The sequence below is a fragment of the Antedon mediterranea genome, chromosome 3 (genome assembly GCF_964355755.1).
Source record: "Antedon mediterranea chromosome 3, ecAntMedi1.1, whole genome shotgun sequence".
Classification (NCBI taxonomy): domain Eukaryota; kingdom Metazoa; phylum Echinodermata; class Crinoidea; order Comatulida; family Antedonidae; genus Antedon; species Antedon mediterranea.
Window position 1 is genome coordinate 29,394,477 of NC_092672.1, and position 24,956 is coordinate 29,419,432.

Sequence of the window (24,956 nt, forward strand, 5' to 3'; positions counted from 1 at the left end):
TTTGCATAGATATTGAAAAAATATCGTCATATACGGTCACCGACCGAGAATCAAGTGAATCACAAAATCTATTATAACATTCGGGTTAGGTTAGGCTAGGCTTAGCTCTCTCTACATTATCAAACTTTATGTGACAAAAATGCGATGTATCCATGATTATATGGACATGATATATATCTACCATATTTAAGCATATCACTACCATATTTGGGCACATCACTTTGTTTGGTCAAACTAGTTTGATAGTGTAGATAAAGCTTTAGTATTTTTTTACAAAATAAATCATATATTGGTGATTGAAATTGCATAATAAGAACAAAGTCAAAGATTATTTGTATTTTATGCAATGACGTATCCTGAATTCATGAAAGGAGTGTATATAGTGTTGGATTTGATTGAGCCCCACCGAGAATTCCCAAGCTTAAACTGTAGGCTCTCTGGGCTTAACATTGTCCAACCACATTGATCAGTTCCTTTCATTTTTTGCAGTGAAGAAAAGTCTTGCAGTAGGCCTATTACCCGGGGTACCACAAAAAGAACCCATTATTCTAATGTATAGGCGACAACTCCCTGATGCGTTTCACAAAACCAAATGCTGGATATAAATATACACGATAGGTCTAAACTAATTCAGTACGGAACTTCACACAACCAATTTGTGTAGGCCTACTGGAAATTTTTTGGATTCCATGTAGGCTAAATACAAAACATCGTTGGGAAAACCATGGAGAAATAATTCTCCATGGGAAAACAAACAGGCTGCAATATCGATTGGAATTTTATTCGTAAAGACCCTAATTGAGTTACCTTAATTCTATACAGATCATCAGATTTTAACTTTCTGCCGTTTATCGTTTTCATTTTCAATTCAATTTCTTTTATTTCTTATTATTTCTTTCTTCCTTAACCGAGTTTATAAAAAAGCTAACATTCTATGTGGAAGATTTTAACTTTCTGCTTATAAATAGTGAAATATATATAGAAAACACACAGTTGTGTTTATCGTTTTGGTAGAGTAATTCTTTGCAGGTTTGGATCAAGGATAAGACCTTAATTGAGTTTCAAAAAACTTAAATTCTATGCTAAAGATTTTAACTTTCTGATTAGTGAAATATATATAGAAAACACACAGGTGTGTTTATCGTTTTGGTAGAGTGATTCTGGATCGAGGGTAAGACCTTAATTGAGTTTCAAAAAACTTAAATTCTATGCTAAAGATTTTAACTTTCTGCTTAGTGAAATATATATAGAAAACACACAGGTGTTGGTAAACAGACGCGTTATCGAGAGGCATTCATTGAAACTTTAATTAAGTTTCACAAAAACTAAATTCTATGCTAAAGATTTTAACCTTCTGCTTAGTGAACGGTACGCAATAGAAAGCTGATCACAAGAGTAAACAGGCGTGATATCCATTGGTATTCATTAACATTGTTTTAATCCAGTATTCAGGCTCTAATACAGTGTTTCTCAAAACCAATTCTGAAAACTTTTAGATTAACGAAACCCCTTGATGAAACGGAATCACTCTTATAAAAGAATTAAAAGATTTTCATCTGTAAGGTACACAGATGCGCAATCGAAAATACCTAATGTGTGAAAGAATTAACACGTCTAGTGTTTATGTACAATCGAGGTGTTATGCGAAAATTAGCCGACAATAAACCACCACTTTTCCCTCTTAATCTTTTAATTACTGAGCGGTAATGAGAAAATAGCACAAAATAGACACTTTTTATCTCCAACATTGTCATCCTTTTATCCCATCTTGTAGTTTTTTTGTTTGTTAAAAGCGAGTTATTAACGAGGACAAAGGGTTACACGTGGTGTACTTAAATTTTAAAACACCCCCAGCTGTAAATGGTTCTTTTGATTCGTTAGATATTTTAGTGATTTGAATTTCCTACGGTAACCAGGGAGTTGTGCGGTAACCGATTTTTCAATTTTATCATGCATGCTGCCGACAGTATACACTGTGCAGTATCGTGTCTGCTGACGGTAACATGCCTATACCAGGGCACCTATACAGTAGAACCCACCTAAAAAAGTGTCCACTTAATAGTAGTGTCCCTGGATACCGCCCCAATTTGGATTTGCTGTAGTTGCACATATAGGCCTTATTATGTTCTCGTTCGTTTCTTCGCAAGGAAGTGCCGGTGTCCCTTTAATATAGGGGTGACGTCCCTTTAATGTAGGGGTGTCCCTTTAATATAGGGGTGACGTCCCTTTAATATAGGGGTGTCCCTTTAATATAGGGGTGACGTCCCTTTAATGTAGGGGTGTCCCTTTAATATAGGGGTGACGTCCCTTTAATGTAGGGGTGACTTCCCTTTAATATAGGGGTGACGTCCCTTTAATGTAGGGGTGTCCCTTTAATATATGGTTTCCCTTTAATTTAGGGGTGACCCTTTAATATAGGGGTGTCCCTTTAATATAGGGGTGTCCTTTAATTTAGGGGGTGTCCCTTTAATATAGGGGTAATAATTATTGTATTCTCGTTTCGCAAAAAAATTGTCCCTTTAATAGGAGTGTCCCCTATAGGATATCCCATAGTACAGTTACTGTATTCGATTCCGTGAATTTTCATTATACATTAATAATTTTAGCTTTTACCGGTAGTTCATACTCCTTGCAATATAAACATTGATTGAGTAGATTACAAGTACTGTATATACAAAATATAAATATAAATCCAAAGGCAAGATACTGAAAAAATGACATTTTGGTATCAGTGGCTGGATTTCAATGGAGATACAAAAAAAGCGAAAAGCTAAATCAAAACGATAAAGTAAAACAGCCAGAATAAATTTATAAATGTCATCATTGATGTTAGGCCTGCAGTATAAAATTAAAAGTACTGTACATTGAAATAACCATAGGCCTACTGGAGCTGTAGTTTGGTTGCTAACTTGCTTGCAAATAACATAATAAAACAAGTATACAAACACATTAAAAACATACGTTCACGTGAGAGGGAATATATAGACTTAACACTGCACTCTTTACACTATTCAGAGATTTACGCTCTCTAGCCCAAATATATATTTTTTATTGTTTAAAAAGTGCACAGACTTTCTATCTGTGCATTGTTATTCTTTTATCTATCTTGTTCTTTTTTTCTGTATAGTTATTATTAAGTACGATTTTTGTGTGTGTGTAAATTGTATTACAGTCGGAAATCTTAGTTTATGATCACACTCTCATTTCCATGTCGGCAAACTGCAGGATTCGATTTTTATTATTATTGTAGGCCTATAAATGAGAAATAGTCTTTGTGTTTGAAGAGGATAGGATGTAATAAATCGTGCCAGGAAAGAAAAATGTTTAAATTGTTTTACACAGACCACCACCGGATTACTCCTTCGTGCCACGTACTAACTTCAACGAAAAGCTGAAACAACAACTTTTGTATATTTTATCATGCGAATACCACTCATAATATTAATAATAACAAAATGTAAACTTTTTTCCCCACAAATAACTTCCAATTATATATTTTCGGCGTTTTTTTAAAGGCAAATAATAACAATCTATCTATTTCATCTATCTTTAATTTACCCTCTCTTCCCCTTCCTACAACATTATAGTATTTTTTGCAATTAAACTATTTTTTCCAGGATATAACTTTCAATTAGTTAATATTTTCGGCGTTTCTTTGAGGCCAATAAATAATCTGTCCATTTTCAGTATCTATTTCGGCTATCTTTAATGCACTCTTTCGGACTTCCTTTATTTGTAGATATTCTTATACTTATACTATTGATGATTCCGACAAAATGTACTATTGCGTATTATTATATACTGTGTACTGAACCGTGTATTTCGTGTTGATGCAGTTCTTTGGTTATCAGGATAGAGTGATTAATTGTATATTCTGCACGTGGTTAAAGAAAGAACAGGGCACTCATAAGAGAGCTCACACCTCAGACCATGCTCAGACTAGCATATGAAAATTTAAGGAAGTACATACATAATCCAGGGAGTTGTTATTAGTAACAACTCACTGCATAATCTATACATCGGGCGAGTTAATTTTTTCTTTTTCATTTTTTTAAATATCAAAAAATAAAAAATAATATATGTTTACCAAATTATACTAGCTGAAATCTTGTGAAAATCGGTCAATAACTTTATTTATTTATTTTTTTTTATTTCAACAATATTTTACGAGGGTGGTCCATCCAGCCGAAGCTGATCATTAGAGACCCTCACAAAATACATCATGACAAGACATAAACATGTTACAATAAAAATAAAATTGAATTGAATCAAACTTGTTGTGTATGCCTAATCCCCCTAACTAACAAAAATAGATCAAAGAAAACAAGAACACACACACAGACACTAGCGATCGACTCAACTCTTCTGCCCTTGAATTATGTATTCAGTATTATTTATTTATTTGTTGATTACTCTTTATTTATATATATATATACTCGTTGACATGACTCATTTTTTCTGGTGGAACTATATAGCCTTAAGCCCTCTAGGCTTATTTAAGTTTTTCCAGCACAAGTGCATTCTACTCATTTTTTTTGTTTTTACATAATGATGAATCTTTATTTTTGTCTTGTGTGAGTTCATCTCACGTTTATTTAAATTCTCATTGGTGAATATATTATATACATATAAGTACATTTGTGACAATTAAAAGTAAGTGTTTAAAGTAGTTAAAATACAGGTATATTTACACAATAAGATGATTGAATTCAGTATTAACCATATTTGTTTTCAATAAAATTTTAGATACGATGTTAATTAAAATGTAAAAATGAAAAATGGCGGTAAAATACATGATTACAAATTTTCTTGTTAAACTATCTTATTTGTGATCTTATTTGTGTTCGAGTAGAGAGGCTATAAACTCAGGGGAGGAAAATGATGAATCTTATGAAAATAAAATTGAATTGAATAACCTCTCGCCATTCTGGTGGAGGTTGAACAGTGACGTACACACTGTAAGAAAGGGGTCTCTCCTTTGTTAGATATCTTGGTTTTTTTATCACTCCGAAACAGTAAAAAAACAAATTGCCAATGATTGACTGAATTGTTGTATTTTGTGTACATTATAGTTATGAAAAATGTATGTACAAAAATGTCACAGCGTAAAATAAAAATAAATATATTCAATTAAAATGATAAATTGGTTTGTTTTGCCGGTGTACATTATTATTATAATATAAATACAAAGGCAAAATACTGAAAAAATGACAATGCTGTGGATATCAGTGGGAGATACAAAAAAAAAGCGAAAAGCTAAATCAAAATTATTATTATAATATTTATACAACATAAACATGTTATGTTAAATTGTTTAAATGTCATGTAGTATACGTGTAGGCTACGCCTCTTACAATCTGAATATAAAAAAATAATGTATAGGCCTCCTATTCATGAACATGACTTTTGAAAACTACATTTTTTCCACATAATACTGGAAAGTTCTTGTCCGTAAAGTACAATCTGCCATACGATATGTGGAGTATTGGATTATTTTACACTCTTGGGAAAATAAACTTTTGATGCATTTGTTAAGTTAGCAATAATGCCAGAATTATTAGCTTTTCTGCACGAGCAAATACCGCGTATAAGCATGGATAATGAAAGACTTACGCCCGTATTCTAACCGGACTTTAGTCGTAGTTCGAGCTAAAACTTTTAAAATGACGTCATTTTAATTCATAAACCGAACTTCAACTAAATCGGCAATCCATGGAAGATGAGAAAAATTAGCGCCCCAAAAGTTTATTATGAATTCAATTTTACACGTTTGTTCACTTAATTCTGTATATCATCATTCAAGATCGATAATGACGAGATGGGATGGATGGATGAAGAAAATTCTTCTCATTCGTTTTATTATTTAACGTCCCTTGACTAAATAGAATGAGTGATTTTAACGTTCATTGATAACAAAACCCAAAGTCATAAATAGCATACAGTAGGGCCTAACAGTGAGATTAAATAATACCCTACTTGAGTGTGATAGACCATCGCAATACAATTCTGCAAAAAAAAAGAGTACAGAGGATGACTTGAAGACACTTGTGACACACCCGGCCCATGACAGGAAAAAAATGGTCCAATGTAGTATTCTAACGAGGCATCTTATAGTGGGGAACCTAATGTAATTCCGTGATATTTTAATGCTCAAGTTGAGTTTTTGGCAGTTTTGAAATCCTTAGGACCAGCAGAATTCATTGCAACTGGGGGCCAATTTTTGGATTTCAAAATGGCCCCCATTTTTTACTCAAAACTGATAGTAGCTCCTATTTTAAACCACGTACGAACGTAATTTGTGTGATAACTCTTACAATATTATGATAAATCAGTCCAATGGTACAATTTATAAGAATAGCATATGGCAGCCATATTGAATTCCAAGATGGCCGCCATTAAAAACGTATATAATGTATGCATTTTATAGTCGGGGTCGACCTCGTGTATTTCCGTAGGATTTTAATGCCCAAAGTGAGATTTCACTTCTTTAATAGGTGCTAGGATACCAAATATGCTAACAAATTTTCACGATCCCGTAACCATGGTAACAGTCCCAAGATCAAAATGGCGCCCAATTGGCCCTATGATCTATCTCCGTATCCCTGGACTAACTTTTAACCAATTGGTGGATCGATCAGTGTGAGTTAGCAATAATAGTTTACAGCGAACGTATATGAAATAAAATAGAGGGCGATGTATTACAATTTTTGACTCGCGATCATCGCGAGACGACGACGAAGACGACACACCGAACGAGACAATTGAGAGTTGGGGGCCATTTTGTTTCCTTTTTTGCAGACAAAATGCCGGGATGCAGTGTTGTTGGATGCAAAACTCGTCGTAAAAAAGGTTTAACAATAAGATTGCATAGATTTCCAGCTAATCCAATTAGAAGAAAACACTGGCAAGAAAATGTTGGGCGGAAGGGATGGATTCCTAAAAAAAATAGTTTAATTTGTCAGGTACAAAAATACTCTGCTGAGTTTTGAAGGGAAGAAGGGGGCCCTTCCTGACTGCCTGCCTGCTGCTGTGTACTCCTGTTGTTGACGTTGTTGAGCCTGACTAGCCGGCTGGCCGCGATCAAAATAGGCTACTAGCTAGCTTAGGCCTAGTCTTAACTTTATAGGCCTATGGCTATGCCTACCCAAAGCTAGGCATAGAGCTTGCTTGACTAGCCTGGCCTAGGCCTACTACTACTAGGCCTAGAGACTATCATCAGTATCATGCTAGCTAGAAAGAGGGAGGCTAGGAAGTAGGCCTACTACTCTAGTCTAGGCTAGCCTCCTAGCCTACTACTAGATCCTAGGGCCTAGGCTAGGCCTAGAAGGTAGTTTTTAGTACAGCTTAATAATAATAGGAGGGCGCTATTGACATTGACTTTATTAAAGTTTTCATTTTATCTTGCATTTCTATTAATTAAAAATTAGGCCTTCTTTGTTGAACAGAAAGGGCTATAAATTATAATTAATTTCAATAGGCTAATTAATTCCTAAGCGTGATTAAAAATTTCAATATAGTACAGTATTAGTAAATTATAAATAGAAAATTTGAATGGTTTGTTTATGTATTTGTCCTAAAGTTAAACGCACACATTCATTTTACAGTATTGTTGTATAAAGTCTAGTAATTTACTTAACATTTTCTTTACCAGGCACATTTTGATGATGATCAATTTGAGAAAAATCGAACAGATGGAAAACGAAATCTTAAATTCAATGCAGTACCAACAATTTTTCCGCATGGTCGACACCTACGAAAGCCATTAAAGAGAACGTACATAGCTCATAATAGTGGACTCAAGTTGAAGATTCCGGAGAGAGTGACTGCCGACCATAATTACTGCGCTAAAGATATGCCATCTGAAAGACCTGGAAGAGCTAGGCCCCCTAGGTCACCTCTCAAACTAGGTTTGTACTATGAACAAAATATTTACAGTAGGAGCTTCATTTTAAGTAATAAAAATAGTCGCTTTTGTAGAGAGAATGAACATGTATGGCAATTGTCTCACAGCCATGGCTTTGTGGTTTGTTGTTAAATTGCGCCCTCAATGTAAGAAAATAACACTATTTATGTAATAAATTACGTTGTTTTATGCGTACGTAAACTCCAGGGAACGTAAAATCAGAGTATGTAAAACAAAGGTTCTACTAGCAGATATTGGATTAGTATTATTTTTTTCTTTGATTGAATAACTGCCTTGCCACATAAATATACATGTGACACAATATTATATTTTATAACATGCCTGATTGTATTTTTGATTGGTTTTTATTATGCATCATGCGTCGGAAAAGTGATATCTAATGGTGATAATTAATACGCTCTATAAATGCACGTTCAGCTTTTCGTTGTCTGACCTTGACTGATGCGCTTTCAAAATCAACTTGTTGTGTGCGCCGTCTATAACTGTTGTACTCTGCATCCAAAGTTGAAGAACTGCCATTTTTAATGGCCTACTGTAGCTCCCAGCCTAGAATTTTTCAATGATTTACAATGTATAAATTGTATAAATTATTTGTTGAATATAGAATAACAACAAATTTCAATTTAATATAGCGCAAAATGCAGGGCGCTCCTAATTATTGAAAAATCAACAGAAAAGAAAAGTCAAACGATTAATGAAGAAAAATTTGACTGGCAATATTTTCAACTTGGCTCCACCTCATTATTAAAAATAGAGCAGTAAATTTGTCAACTTGTATAATATTCTCATCATCACATTCATTATCATTTTGATTCACAATTATTATTTCTTCACTTCTATATATTTTTTTTATTTTAGAATTTGATAAGTCATCTTATCCATGGCTACGGAAATCAACCACTAAAACCAAAAATTCCAAAAGATCCAGCTATAAAAGTTCAAATCAAACCAACACTCAAAATCTGGCTCACATGGACAGTCAAAATCTGCGTAATATTGACGCGCAACATTCTGTTCACACTGACCAACAGCATTCTGTTCACACTGGCACTCAAAATCTGGCTCATATTGACAATGAGGATCATACCTACAGTGACACTCAAAATTGTATTCACACAGAAAATCAAAATAGCGAAAATCTGATTGAAACTGACAATAAATGTGGAAAGGAGGAACACTCATTTTCAAGACCGAATTCCGAATCAAATTCAGAAATGATAGAAGAGCTCAAAACATCTCTTCGTAAATCTGAGAGAAAATGCGAGAAGTTGATAAAAGAAAGAGAAATACTGACAGCTGCTTTTAAGAAGTTTTTTGCAGAGGACCAATTGAAGGCCCTCGCTACAGGTGGTTTACATGGCATTGAATGGACGAGTGAAACTATTAAGAAAACGATGGAATTGAAGTCTATTTGTGGACGAAAAGGTTATCGATATCTTTTGGCTAAAAACTACCTGTTTCCTTCCGAAAGAACTTTACAACGAAGAATAAGACGTAAGTAATGTTGAATTTGCATATTAGAAATGTGTATGTAAATTAGCATGCCTAATTAACATAAAGTAATATGGTTATCCCAACTTGTATAAGTGTGCATGTTTTAACATAAATTCAAAAGTTTTTACCAATAATTTGCATTTTTTATGTACTTGTGCAATGATGACACATTTTTTTAAGATAAGGTAATTTCATTAAAGGAGAACTATTTATCAGAAAGGCATATAGTCGACCTTTCCAATAAACAATTTATGCATGGTTGATGGTGCCAATAGCCTCATCCCATAATAATATTAATATCAAATAATAATAAAATCTTTATTTTAAAACGGAGGCTCGTTCACAACAAAATGTGTTCTTCCACGATGCCGTATGAAAGAAATAAAACTACAATATCACAATTATCAAACTGATGAACAAAATGTATTTATCAGTATGTAAAGTAAATATTTGTTTTTCCAGAAGAGAAAAAAGAAAAGGAGGAGAAAGCTATGGATGAAAAAGCAAAGATTGGAGAAAGATATGAACCAGGCACCCAAAATGTAGATGGTGCTCATGTCAGTTCACCATCATCAGATATGGTTGTCCTAAGACTTCTAGACAGTGAAAACGGCACTGTACAGGACTTGGCTTGTAACGATGAAAATGTCTTAGCTTTGTTTGGGATCACAAGGACAATAGGAGATGGACAAATTGTACCAGAAAGTGCTACCAATGGAAGAGATGAGACTACAGAGCATATTCTCCCTGATGAATTAATTAAAATATGTCAAAGTGAGGAATTTCTACAGACTAATAGTGAAGGAATGACATTTGAAATTGGAGACATTTCGACAAATAATGACAATGTTGTATTAGGGACTAGGCAGTGTTTACAGCAGCAAGCCAATAATGGAACTAGTATATCTGGAATACAGCAACAAAACAGTGCAAGTTGCAGTGATGTTTTGCCTGTAGTACTGCAACAACCCACTCTGGGTCACAGTACTGATTCACCTGTAACTAATATGGTCTCTTCCAGTAATTCTCTCTCCACAACCATAGATACAGAAACTGAAGTGGTTGTGACAGCTGATTTTCTTGAGCCAAATGGCCCTTTGGTTGAAGTCCTTGCCATTCCTTATATGATGGAGAGTAGTATAGTAGACGGTGCTAGCCACGAAGCTGTCTATGCGTCTATCCAGGACCAGTGCAGTAACATGCTATTGCAACAACATCCAAAACATTCATAGAGATACAGCCATAGAGGTAGTATTAAACAACTAGAGAGTCAACTCCAACACAAGGCAACACATTCATAAATATCTTGAGATACAGCCATATAGCTAGTATTAAACAACTAGAGAGTCAACTCCAACACAAGGCAACACATTCATAAATATCTTGAGATACAGCCATATAGAGGTAGTATTAAACAACTAGAGTGTCGCTCTAACATTGCAGTAACACTGAAGAAAACCAAGCTGAAGAAATGAGTCTAAAAAATCTTAAATCATATTCCAGAGAGTGCAAACAAAAATAACATTTTTATTGAAGTTTTGAATAACTTTTTGAGAGCACTATTTTTGCAATAGTACCCAGGCAAAGGTAAATAGGTTAAAGGGTCTTTCACACCTGTTCCGGCACGGTTCCGGTCCGGCGCCGGAAAATCCAATCGAACGCCAATGTTTCGTTTTCACGCGGCTACGCACATATCGATTGGCGCATAGCCGCGTGAAAACGAAACATTGATGTTCGATTCGCCGGACCGGAACCGTGCCAGAACAGGTGTGAAAGACCCTTAATACAACTGCAATAATAATAAAGAAAATAAACGGGTGGAAAAGTATACAAAAAATGTCTAATAGATGGATGGTACATATTCTATGGAGAGATGGATGGTGGATATATAACAGAATGAATGGATAATTGGATTGATAGATGGATGGAGTTAATATCATTAAGAAAATGATACTGTATTATCTAATGTGTTAACATAAGTAAGGTTCTGTTAATAAACAATATTGATTGAAATTTAAAATACTGGCATTTTTTTTTCTGTTTTTACTGTTTACTAAAGCTATTTCTACACTATCAAACTAGTTTGAGAAAAAAAGTATCATATGCCCAAATATGGTAGTGATATGCCCAAATATGGTAGTGGTATGACATGTCCATATATGGACACATCATATTTTTTTTATCACATGAAGTTTGATAGGGGTATTGCTAAACACCGCAAACCCCGCAAACCTCCAAAAAAACATAGCAAACCCCATCGAACCAACATAAAAGTGATTGAATCATGTAGTGTACAACCCACTGGGTATATCCATGTAAAAAAAATAATACATTTTTACTGTTAACTAATTATTTTTGGGGTAAAACATCATTTTTTGGTAAAAAATGATTGCGAATTTTTAACCAAAAAATGATGTTTTATCCCCAAAAAAGTAGTTAACAGTAGAAATTTAATAATTTATATACCCAGTCGGTCGTACACTACATTATTCAATCACTTTTATGTTGGTTCGGTGGGGTTTGCTATGGTTTTTTGGAGGTTTGCTGGGTTTAGCAATCATTTTTGACCAAAAAATGATGTTTTACCCCAAAAATAAGTTGTTAACAGTAGAAACTTAATATTTTTTTTTACATGGATATACCCAGTGGGTTGTATACTACATGATTCAATCACTTTTATGTTGGTTCGATGGGGTTTGCTATGTTTTTTTGGAGGTTTGCGTTTGCGGGGTTTGCGGTGTTTAGCAACACCCGTTTGATAGTGTAACCAGGTACGTGTAACCGCGAAAAAACATAAATATTAATAGCGCCCTCTATAATTAAGAGAAAGTTGTTGTAGACGTCGTTAAGTTGTTCATTTTATGACAGGGTTTTTTTTCGATTGCATTTGAACCTGTAATTCAATGGTGGTTGAAAAAGTATAAAAATCAATTAACACTAACACACAATGTTGGTCTACCTCTATTATTATTTAAAAACATGAAATGCGAAGTAATTTTAGGGCGGTGATCGCTTCTTCTTGGTCGTGCTCTCCCCTATGATAAAATGATAGGCATATGAACTGATATCTGTATAATTGGTTATTATTAGTGCCTAATTCAAAGTAACGGAGAACAGACTACTTTAATTTTATGTCAGCGCTTCCCTGTTAAAAACCAGGATTCGCCTCGCGAGTCTGCCAATTCAACTGTTATTATTAATATTACGGATGTTATATCGATCCTAATTTGTTTTAATCTTTATCGCGAAAACACGGATCTTTGGCAGTGCCTAATGGATTATAAAGAACTGAAATATTTTAACTACTTCACGGAATGTAAATAGAAAACAAAGAAATAATCACAAGCAAACAAGACTTTATTTAAATTTATTAAAATAAAGTAAACGGAAAACTTCGACGTAGTTTTATCCCTTTCGCAATAGGCTAATGATTGTGTAATTAACAATCAACGCTATTTTACAATTTATTTAAATCTGAAATATTGTAAATCATGATTTATACTACACATTGCAAATAACGAAAACGATACAGTCAGCAAGTAAAATATGCCATCTGAGTAGGCCACAAATAAACTAAATTCTTTTTTTTCATTTCATTTCCTTGTCTTGTAATTTAATTTAATTTAATGGAAGGGCAAAATTTAGTTGAATTTATTATTGCACTGCGGAAAACTAGCTGTAAATCCGGGATGAACATTTTAATTAATTGTAAAATAAACATACATTAAAATCGTCTTCTATCTAACAGCATAGCAGAATTCATAAAATATTAAAGGGGAGTTTCCCTTTCGACGATTGCACAAAATTCAACACATGGAAAAAAACATAAGTTACTTTATGGCGCATGCTCAGATCAATCACAACCAATGAATAAACTGTTTTGGTCGGAAAATGGCGGATGTGTAGATAGGTTGGTCTAAAAGGTCAGGTTTACGAATACACTGCTGTTCTACCTGTATAATTCTGTGGTGAGTTGACAATTCAGTTTACAGCACAACGCACATGTGTTTCTTTGGTGCATTTAAATATGGTCTTTGGTGGAATAAAACGGAGCACTTCTAATGAATCTAGGCTAGGCCGAGGACGAGGTAATGAGGTTACAAATCCACCACCACCAGACGGAAAGTGCAGACGTCAATGTTTGTTGTGTGTGAGGGTTCGACCGTTGACAGATGGGTCAATGACAGTCACTGTCTAGCCTAAGTAACTGTCGATGTAGGCCTAGGCAACTATAATAGCTCTAAATTAATGGATGAAACTCGAAATACAAAGTTATATTAATTATTATAATATTATTTTCAAATAAAAGTTTGTGAGTGACTGACTGACCGGACCTGACCTCCCACTCTGCTGGGGCCCTCCTGACTTCCTTATTTTTCATTTTATTTAGCATGATCTAGGCTAGTCTAGCAAGACTATTTAACTAAATAATACTAGGCTAGGTTACAGGTAGGCTGAGCTGTAGTACTATTTCTAGACCTGTAGTTAGCTGTAGTTATATACAATAGGTTGGTCTGACAGTGTGCATGGAGGACAGGCTCGCTTAATATGAATGCAATAGGATTCCATGACGATGATTACAGTATACAGACCAAACTAGGAGAACTGTTCAATGGTATACAGATGTGGCATGGAGGGAGGTTAAACCTTGAGCTGACCCTACAGAACTAACTACTAGTAGGCTAGGCCTAGATACCAATTACAATAAGCCATTCAAATCATTCAATCAGCAGTTCATTGTAGTTTTTTATTCAAACTAACATTTATCTTTCTTTTTTTCACAGATATACGTACAAAAGTTTCTCGACTGCGACATATGGAAGTAGGATTACGTGTAGTCCGCGGCCCAAACTGGAAATGGGGCAACCAGGATGACGGGGAGGGCCACATTGGGACTGTCGTGGAGATAGGGTGTGCTGGTAGCACTACGTCTCCAGATAAAACTGTTGTGGTACAGTGGGATTGTGGCACACGTACCAACTACCGGACCGGATACCAGGGTTGTTACGATTTATTGATTTATGATAACGCACCAGTTGGTGAGTACCAATAATATATATGATAAAAATAATATTTTTATCATTTAACAAATTTGTATTTAGTATAGGCCTAGTGCTACTGTACTGTACTGTACACAGGGACAATGATTTATTTGACGAAGATGTTCCTGATCTATATTACTAGTAACATTTATTTTTAATTAGTCAGCAAACGTGTAACTGTACACTTGTTTTTCATTTCACTTAAAACATTTAATTTATTTTTTTTTATTAACATTAAATTTTATAATCATATAGTATACAAATTATACAATTAGATACATTCCGATCAATAATACAATACAAATTAATCTAATTTATTGCATTTGAACATTTTTTTTCCTTTGAACAATTAAATCTAAAGATAAAATTCTTAAATTCTGATTTTTTAAATCATCTTGTTTCCTGTTATACCATTTTGTGTATTATTAGTGGCAGGCTCCATACATTTGAATGTTAATTAAAATAAAGTATGACAAAAAAACAATGTACGGTACACTTCATAAGGTGTCATTGACTTTTAACACGAAACATAAAATTAATAAGCATTTAAGTGCTTAAACTTAAACTTAATTAAAAGGATATTAATAACTTCCGTGGCTATAACAATGATAATGATAAATTACTAGTCGTCTTCATATCAATCAGTCATTAATTAGAGAGTGTCCAAAATTAGGTAAAGTGTGTCAAAATATGTATTTAACCTAATTATTTTGCACACATGTTCTCGGTACCAGTACAGTAGGATTACAACAGTTTTGAACTAAGGCTGTCTTCTTGTGTACAGAAGCACTTTAAACACAAGTGAGTGAGTGGCCGAGCGGTTAAGACAGTGGAACCGTAATCACGTAGCCATAACATCGGCAGGGGTTCGAGGCTCACTCACTCCATGGTTCTGGTGGTAGAACGAGTCTTCTCGGATAAGGACTATAAACCGTAGGTCCAGTGTACACAACTTGCTCGTGTGCACTTTAAAGAACCTAGTACATCTTTCGAGACGAGTAGGGGGTTACCCCGGTGTATTAGTACATCACAGCCACTGATCACCAACTGGGCCCTCTGGGAGATCAGTCTTTGACTGAAGAGGTCACCCAGTATAAAGATAAAACAAACAAACAAAACAAACAAAGGTCTAGTGTACAGTACAGTACTACAGTACTTAAATAGCTTGTGTGCATCTTTCGAATAGGGGTTCCCCCGATGTACCTGGTCTAATGTAATCAGCCTCTGTTGTTGTAGACAGACGAACGGGCAGCTCTTGTTTTTTGTATGACACACAGGGACCCTAGGGGGAAGCAGAAAGTTGTTTTACAGTATGTGGCGTCCACACCTGTGCATAATTCATCCCGGTTTAGACTGTAAGACATGGGTCATTCCTATACATTTAGATGGTATTATTAATAAATAACTAGAGAACACTATACTTTATTTGACAACAAAATGTCATGTGCCCATATATGGACATGATTATCATGGGCACATTCATTTTTTTTGTCAAACTAGTCATGATACTGATAGTGTAGACAGAGCCTAAAATCAAATACACTATTTATTGCAAATGAATGCTTGCTTCATAATCTTCTACATTGTGAAACAAACTATAAAATAATGTGTTGTTGTGGTGGAAAATGTAATTACCTGCAGTAACTGCAGTATAATAATTTTGACATGATCCCTTAGTAAATATATTTGTATGGATTTTTCACATTTATTTCTCATTTTCAGTGATGATACTAGAATAGCTATCAAATATTGATTATTGTAAACAATACCCAGCATTGACAGACAGTTTATCTAGGTCATTGATAGATCCACACCCAATGTGTACAAAATCCTATAATTATCATGACTATTCATTGAATGACTATTCTTTCTATAGTGTACCAGCACAAATTATAATAATTTGTCATCTATTTTTAGTGCCTAGCATTGAAAAAATGTCATAAAATTTTTTTGTCAATATTGCTAAATCAAACTGATTTTTGAGTCGAGAAACATACAGTACAGTAGTTTTGTATTGTATTTTTTGCTACACTGTTTAGAAATGTTTTAGTTCAAAAAAAGGGTGTTTTGCTATGCTACACTAGCGAAATTATTTCCTGCCTGCTTACATGGATAAACCAACAATAGCCTATTCTCTTCAAAGAGCAAGATATTTATAACACACGGTTTATTTTTATTACTTTAGCCTGCTATGCTACATTAGCGAAATTATTCCCTGCCCAGCTTACATGGATAAACCAACAATAGCCTATTCTCTTTAAAGAGCAAGATATAAAAGTAGAAAACAATTTTAATAACCTTTTTAAAAATTGTCCCCCTGAAAAAATATATATTTTGTACATTTTTTTTTGTTGATTATTAAATTTTAATGTCAAATATAGTTAATATATTCCCTTTGAAAAAGAATTTGATCAAATGAAAAAAAATATTTACCTAAAAAAATAAACATAATTTAATCCAAAAAATGTTGGAAATACATTGTAAAACTTTGGGTCATTTATTTGGGTCATCATTAAGCCTATGATCGTAATCGAAGATTGCTTTCACATGGTTGAATTTACAAAATAATTTCAGTTGTAGCGTCTAGCGGCAGAAGTGTTTGGTATTACTACCGTGTCCGCAAAGAGTTCATGTACGAGACGAACATAAGCCTTTGGTAAGCCGTCAAACGCATACATGAATTTACGTTGATGGATATAGACGGCAAAGGTATCTCTATCAATCAAATGCATTTTATTTTGGATGACATTTTTTATTGTCTACAACCATATTGGCGGTCTCCTTCGTCAACTGTCAGAAACGAATCGCGTTTGAGAAGTTGTTTCACAAGGCATGACAGATCAGCAGCACGACATAAAAGATAATTTAGAAAGAAATTTGACGTGAATTGTCAGTTGAGAAAGTCCATTATGGAGTGGAATGAGGAAATGCTCCGAGGGGACCAATATGTTCATGATCCGATTGCCAGGAATGGTTTTTCATTAGTCGCAAATAATTGACTTGCTTCTCCGTATGATCCTTAGGTTTAGGCATGAAGGGGTGAGGTTTATTTCTTTTTTTAGCTGAAAAACACTTTCAATACTTAACAATTTTCATAATTTCCAAAGTACTGTAGTTTAATTTATGATTGTCTCGCGAAACATTTTGTTTTCTTCAAATTTGTTTGTTGATTATACCATTTTAATGTCCCGTTTTACCTGAAAAAATGTAATTTAAAGCAAAAAATGACAATAGTTTTTGGTTAAAATTAAAGGTTTCTTTTGTCTTTTTATAAATTAAATAATAATTTTTTGGGAGTTTTTTAACATACTGTAACTTTAATAAGTGAATAACGCTAACTTTTTGTCATGTTTTGGAGGAACATTGCATCGAAAGATTAATGAAATTACTGTAAGTACAGTACGATATTTCTATGTCATAAAATTCATTAAAAAAAAACCAAAAATCTTTTTTATAGTCATTCGAAGTATAAAATGTATCTTGAAAAACCTCCTCCCTACGAATACATTGTTTGTATATTTTTGTTGTCTTTAAAATTCAGCAAAATTAAATTATTGCATTTTATATAAATCATGACTCACCAAAAAGACTGAGAATAAATATATCTTCTTCAAAACCACTTTACATCAATCATCATCCCCCGAGAAATTTCTATTAAAATGTAAATTAAAATTGAGTAGAATAGATTCTGTATCATCCCTGTGTCATTTTCCATTATTGAATGGCTCCAGGTTGTATAGGAAGTTGCCATGTTAAAAATGATTCTCCTTTTTACTGCCAGTAGTTTTAGTTTTCAATGTTGTATGTCAAAATTGAGATCTTTAATATGATTACAGTATACTATAAAAACTTATTTTACTGTAACTGGTTTTATTCATTTTATGTTACACAGTAGTCTCATAATAATATTATTTTATGAATTGAATGTCCAACAAAATATCGTCATCGTTAAAATAAATAATCTTACTTTAGTAACAGTGGAGTACAATAATGACATCAAAAGAAAAAGTGTCCAATAAATTAAAAACGAAAGATTAATCAAATGTTTACATTTTTTCATATTTAAAAATAATCCTAAAAAATTGCACTGCCCTTTAGTATTGAGAGTCCCTTGAATAGGAACTGGTCATATAGTGTTAGTTATTTAAAACGTGTAATATTTCTGTTGTTTGTAACAGAATGTCTGCTGAGGTGTCCCCTGAATGTCTGCTGAGATCTCTTTTGAATAGTGATGTCCTAAAAGAAGGGATACTATACAGTAGTACTTGCCGCAGTATATAAAATGAAATCATACAATCTTGATAAAAGAATTAAACATTTCCATTTCCAACAGAAGATGTCATCATTAACAATAACGAAGTGTTGTTGTTTTAGATCAATTTGCTCAGTATTAAATGAATATTCATGTTTTCAATCAATATCTAAATTAAATATCTCCGTTGTTATGTTTTACCCTACAAAACTAAAAGCGCTTGACGTACAGTACTCATGAATATTAATTAGCTATTGAGAACCCCCAACCACTGAATAAACACACATTATACAATTTGGTGAGGTTTTCTATATTTTTTTTTTAATTTTATTCAATTTGTAAATTTCATACCAAGTGTGCATTTTTTCTTCAATAATAATTAATATTATTTGTCATGATGACAATGTTGGAATCACTGTAACTAGTAAAGCTCTGTCTACACTATCAAACTAGTTTGACCAAAAAAGTGTGATGTGCCCAAATATGGTAGTGATATGACATTATCATGTCCATATGGGCACATCACATTTTTTTGTCACATAAAGTTTGATACTGCAGACAGAGCTTAAGTAGTAATCACCAATGTCTTGGGTAATGATGTTTACATTGAGTACTATTTACCAGTAGCAACATTTCCAATAATTAATTAACACAATGATCTAATAATAAAATTTATAATTTATTTTTCTTCTTTTCACGCGAGGCAAACAGAATTTAATTAATTAATAATGGATTTAATTAAAGTAATGATAATTTACAGTAATATGATTAAGCCTGTACACTGTTCTTAATAAATTCAATTCATTTTTATTTCCGATTTTCACTTAATTAAATTATATAAAATATTACTATCAAACAGTATATTTTAACATTAACAAAGTTGTTATTAATATATTCTGCTAATTGAAATTGAAGCTTGGCTCCTACAGTACTTAGATAATGTCAACTGTGATAGATGTATTGTAACTCACTTTCATTGAAACTACATAGTTTGTATTAAAAGTAAATGCAAATGGGGAATAACCTGGGACTTGCAGCCTACTGGGCTGAATTGCTCACAGGTGTGAACGACACATACAACTTTCTACTTAGCAAGGGTCCCTCGTTTCAAGTGCTGCCACCAAACTGTGACTGTTCGTGTGTCCACAACGTTTGTATCAAAGTGGGAACCAAGCTTTAGGATCCAGTACACCATATTAACGCTCAATTTTTTGTTATGCCTTGTTTACACTATCAAACTTTATGGGAAAAACTCAGATCTAGAAAACTCAGATCTCAGATATATCTGAGTTTTCTAGTTCTAGAAAACTCGGATATCTGACTTCTCTAGATTCAGAAAACTCAGATATATCTGAGATCTGAGTTTTCTAGACACCCAACTTTATGTGACAAAAAAATTTGATGTGCCCATATATGGACCTGATGATGTCATATCACTACCATATTTAGGCATCACAGCCATATTTGGTTTGGTCACACTTTTTTTGTCAAACTAGTTTTAGTTGCTTTACTGTAGGTCCTGAAGATGTACATTTAATATGAATTCTAACCTCTGTGATTACTTTTCGATTTGAAAGTAAACATCATATTTCCTTCCTTCCAGTCTACTTAACAATTTAGTATCAAAACAAGGAAAGCATAAGAATCGTTTTAATTCCAATGTTTGTAAAGATGTTTAGATAGTATAAGAACCTTTCATGTTAAGTGATCTGCATTGATTTCTTGGACTAAATTTTATAGACTGTCTATCCTCAAATCTCAGCTGAAAATAATGTTAAATATCGTGTCCCACAAAACACTGCACCACTGCAATGCTAAACAGTTTATACTGTAGTGTATTATGAGACCATACAAATTAACCCTAGTATTTTCCCTCTTTGATTGAATACTAGTGTACATAGCACCCTAACCAGCAGCGGTAAGAGTGCTGGATATCTTCATATTAGCACGGGTAAAATTTCTTCTAATAATATTAATAATTTCTCTTTTCTTTTTTTTCCCTTTAATTGTTCAAATTTTTTTATATTTCCATTTACGGTAAGTATTGTACATTTTTTATGAATAAACGATCCTTGTAAACATACCGTAATTCAATAAAAACCTTTACTGTACTACTGTACATATTAAAACAGAGAGAATAATTCGTGCCGAACCAACAAGACTTTCCTGTTGCTGTTTACATACAGTACCTCTGAACACTTGACAACAACACAATAATTTAATAGATATTTTCAATTAAAAAAAAAATTTTTGTTTGGTGAAAAAAAATATCCTGCAGATCCAAAATGTAATGGCGAAATGGATGCAAAACTAACATTTTTTCCACCTAAAATCAACAAATTTTATCTCGAAACATCAAAGGATAATGGCCTGATTTGAATATTGTTGATAAATGAATCAACTAACGCACGCAATCAGCGCCATATGCCATTCAGTATCCTGTTTCGGTCTCTCTAGTATTACCACTGTTTAACTCATCAGCTTTGTTTACATTGTCATAATTACAATGTCAACATCAGCAAAAGTAATTATTGAATTCATGTAAATTTTGTCTATTATAACACTATCTCCGTAATTTGTTTTCACATGGTAGATGGAGACAGTGGAGTAACTGCTATGTGCGCTCACTGGCTAAACCCAGCGACACGGAGCTTACTCTATAGGGACCCCTGAGCATGGTCTAGAGGAAAAAGCTGGCATTAAAATATGTCAAAACAGGCTGAAAACGTCCAAGGTCTCCAGTATTGGGCCGCTTATTGTTCCCCAGGCTTCTCCATGCGTAACCTATACTGTAAATAGGCTGTGTAGGAATACTGCATGGCTTTCCATTCCATCCATATCTTCTGTATTGTATTTCACACAATAAAGCTCAGGTACAGGCTTGAATTTTAATAATATTTGGTTAATTGTACATAAATCAAATATTTGTAACAGAAATCAAGACGAAAAACATCAATTTCCCTTAATATGGTCAAATACAAAATTTGGCAAAATTCTTCCATAAAAACCAGGAAGACTTTTTTTCAGTAGTTAGGTAGTTACGGTAATGTAATATGTCTGGTGACTCTCTAGACGGTGAAAAAAGATGGTGGATATACAGTGGATAATTTTTGCTATAGCATGAAAATAAAAAATCTGAAGTTGAATAAAAATATCAGAAATGTAATATTTAAGTTATATTACCTATATTTAGTCATCTGATAACATTTTTTACCACACCGTTTATTTTTTATAGCTTTTTAAAATGCCTCTCTATTTACAAAATGTGTGTACAAAAGAATAGAGATTTTACTGTGTAATTTGAACTCTCCCCCCACTGATAAGAAAGTGCTTATTTTCAACAAGCTCGTGTAACACAAATAAAATTATGAAACATAGGGGAAACTATAGATCGATAGTAATTGGAATGTATGATCAATAGAATTTTTTTGCCCACACCTGGCCTTTAATCTATTTCATGCCCAGTCATGACTGTGGTGATCCCATCTTCTATGGCAGATATATCTTAGTAGAAGTAGAGAAAGCTTCACTCACTTTTCAATGAAAAATCCCTAAAATTTAAGCAGCAATTGTCCCTATGACCTTTTTGTTTGTTTTCCTGGTGTCCTCTCCCACTTCCCATTCCCCTTCCCCCAACATAAAAATCTGAAATCTTGCCTAGCTTTACTTGGATAAACTTGTCATCAATTTTTATATCAGATCAATGACCCCTTTCTTCCCAATAATTCTATCTAACTTAACCTATTAAAGCCATCTGTGGCCATATTCACCATTTACACTTAATGCTAACGGAAATATCTCACTTAAGTGTTGGTGAATATGGCCAATGGTCTACACTGTACAGAACTCCATACACATCTTATAATACCAGATCGGATCGAGAGCTTCATTTTCTCCGTCTGTCATTAATCTTCTGTATTGTTCACATAATAATTTAATACTTTAATTTAATAGCTATTTCGTGCCCCAATGTATATCAACTGCTATATATAGCTGCTATATTTGATAGTTTTTTTGATAGTTTTTTCATTAATGGCTAATGTGTGGTTGGTATCCTGAAATAAATTTTTCGTAAATTTAAATGTTTTTTTTAGCCAGATATTTTAACAATTAATACAATACATCATGAATTTCAAAGTTGGCCAAGGACGTCAAAAGTAAACTATTAATTTAACTCTAGCCAGCAAGCAAACTTATAAATTCTCAATAAAATAAAGAATACAATTATTAATTTGTTTTATGTATTATGTTATTCATATTTTTTGAGCCAACATGATTTTGTATGTTTAACATTAACAGTTTGATATTAATCAGAATCAGAAAAAAAATTATGTTTCTTCTTGAGTTTTACTGTGTAAATAGAACAATTCTCTGAACATAATGACATCTGGTTGGTTTTGGCTCGGCAAAGTAAGGGATTTTATATTGCTATACGAGAAACTATCTTTATACAACCTGCGTAATATTCAATAACAATACGGCAAGAATAACTTGCTTTGTACAATAAAATACCATTGTGTTTATTGTTATGTTAAGTGCATCAATTTGAGTGCATTAAAACCAGTGTGTGTAGTATTAATAGTGCAAAACAGGATCCTGACATTAAACAAACCATAACAATTTGACATGCTATATTATCATTTTTCTTGGTTAAATTTTTATTGTACTGTACTGTAGATATCTAATGTTCCTATACTATTTCTGTACATTACTATCATTAAACAAGCCTACAGTATGGTATTTACCCTCTTCTGTACTATTAATATTTATTTACTGTTTTAGTGGCTATTAAAGCCATATTATTTGCTTTTAGCTTGTTTAATTATTTGTTTTAAAATGAATACCATGTAGTATACTATACACAGTAGTATACATTGTTTATACAGTATTCAATTCAATTCAATTTCTTTTTATTTCGGAAATATCATCAATATTAATAAACGTATAAACAGAAAAAAAATAAAAAATAAAAAATCGTAAACTCTAAACTTAAGTACAGTATATATAGAATGCTTCTCCTACAATACATTTTGGAGTTATGGAGCATATTTTTGCAAACACAAGCAACAAGGATGTTACCACTAAATTAAAGATAAAAATAATATAATAATTCCCTCCTGAATCCTTGCTATGTAAACATGAATTCACAATTACTAGACAAATAAAATAATAATAATTCATATTTCCCCAGTCCCTCTCACTAAATTTATTATCAGATAATTATAAAAGGGTATGATGATACAGCTACTGTATCCTATTAAGATACAAACATTACAGCTGACTATGTTGAATGGTCGGTCAGTAAACACTAACTTGAGCACGCGACTGCAGCCATGTATATGGCCTTGTTTCAGTACAATATTATTTGAAAATCCTACTGTACAGTACATACCAATTTTAAAATTGCAAAATTATTCACTGAAAATTATAACTTCTTTCAAGTTTAACAAGAATATCTGCAGGAATGTTTTGAATTAAAAATTCATTAAGGGTAGAGTTGCTTTAGTAGGGGATTATTTTAAAGGGACTACATATTTTAAAATTTTTATTTATAATCGTTTTTTTGCCATATATAAATACAGTATCTTTATTATTTAAAACTATAGTACTGTATAAAATAATCTATTTTTTTGGGCGACAATAATGTCTTTAAATATTAATTCATTTTATTATTCAGCCTTCTTGAAAAAGGTCAAATCCCTATTGTAGGCAAAATCCATAAAACCTCAAAGTTAATTACCATGAAGGTAAAAACACTAAAATCCTATTGTTTGAAAGTTTCGTATTATAAGCAAGCAAGCAAGTGTTGCTTTATTGAAATACGAAACTGAAAAAGGTTCAGCACAGAGCCTGTCTCTAATGCCTAGACAAACTGCTTGAAAATAATTTGTGGATGAAAGAAACCTTATTAAGAGGACATCTTTGGTACCCAATAGCAGGCTCCTCTAAGGCCCTGTTTCTGCTGCCAAGAAAATACCGTATTTAATATGGTTTTTTTTAATACTCATGTATTTATACCGTATTTAGGCAGCATAAACTGCGCTCATAAAAAAAATACCATATTTTCCCCACAAAATTTGTGGATAAAATACGGTATTTACAAATTTATACCGTATTTTTTGTACCCTTTTCTGCTGCCAATAAAAAACACCGTATTTTGTTTGACCTGCGACATGAGGTCAACATCGTGTTTTAATTTTTTGTCGCTGTCACTCAGCTGTTTTACACACGTGTATAGATATAT

General features: G+C 33.1%; 2 protein-coding genes across 9 annotated transcripts in view; both read left to right on the plus strand.

Moving 5' to 3' along the window:
• Positions 1 to 6,740: 6,740 nt before the first annotated feature.
• LOC140043819 (uncharacterized) lies at positions 6,741 to 11,007 on the plus strand. 4 transcript variants are annotated; one of them, XM_072088287.1, is made up of 5 exons: positions 6,742 to 6,962; positions 7,652 to 7,907; positions 8,783 to 9,418; positions 9,881 to 10,666; positions 10,744 to 11,007. In XM_072088287.1, exons 1-4 carry the CDS (start codon positions 6,804 to 6,806, stop codon positions 10,648 to 10,650), a joined length of 1,821 nt encoding a protein of 606 aa, XP_071944388.1. In that variant the 5' UTR covers positions 6,742 to 6,803; the 3' UTR covers positions 10,651 to 10,666; positions 10,744 to 11,007. The 4 variants fall into 4 exon arrangements, with proteins under 4 accessions (XP_071944390.1, XP_071944388.1, XP_071944387.1 ...); XM_072088289.1 differs by having other exon boundaries at positions 6,741 to 6,849; positions 9,881 to 11,007; XM_072088286.1 differs by having other exon boundaries at positions 9,881 to 11,007.
• Positions 11,008 to 13,295: 2,288 nt separating this feature from the next.
• Positions 13,296 to 24,956, plus strand: part of LOC140045170 (E3 ubiquitin-protein ligase MIB2-like) — a 50,080-nt gene continuing 38,419 nt past the window's right edge. For 4 of the 5 annotated variants that reach the window (XM_072089961.1, XM_072089965.1, XM_072089962.1 and 1 more), the window contains exons 1-2: positions 13,399 to 13,506; positions 14,203 to 14,457. In XM_072089961.1, coding sequence (XP_071946062.1) covers positions 13,446 to 13,506; positions 14,203 to 14,457 — 316 coding nt within the window. In that variant the 5' untranslated portion in view covers positions 13,399 to 13,445. The other variant, XM_072089964.1, reaches the window with a different exon arrangement.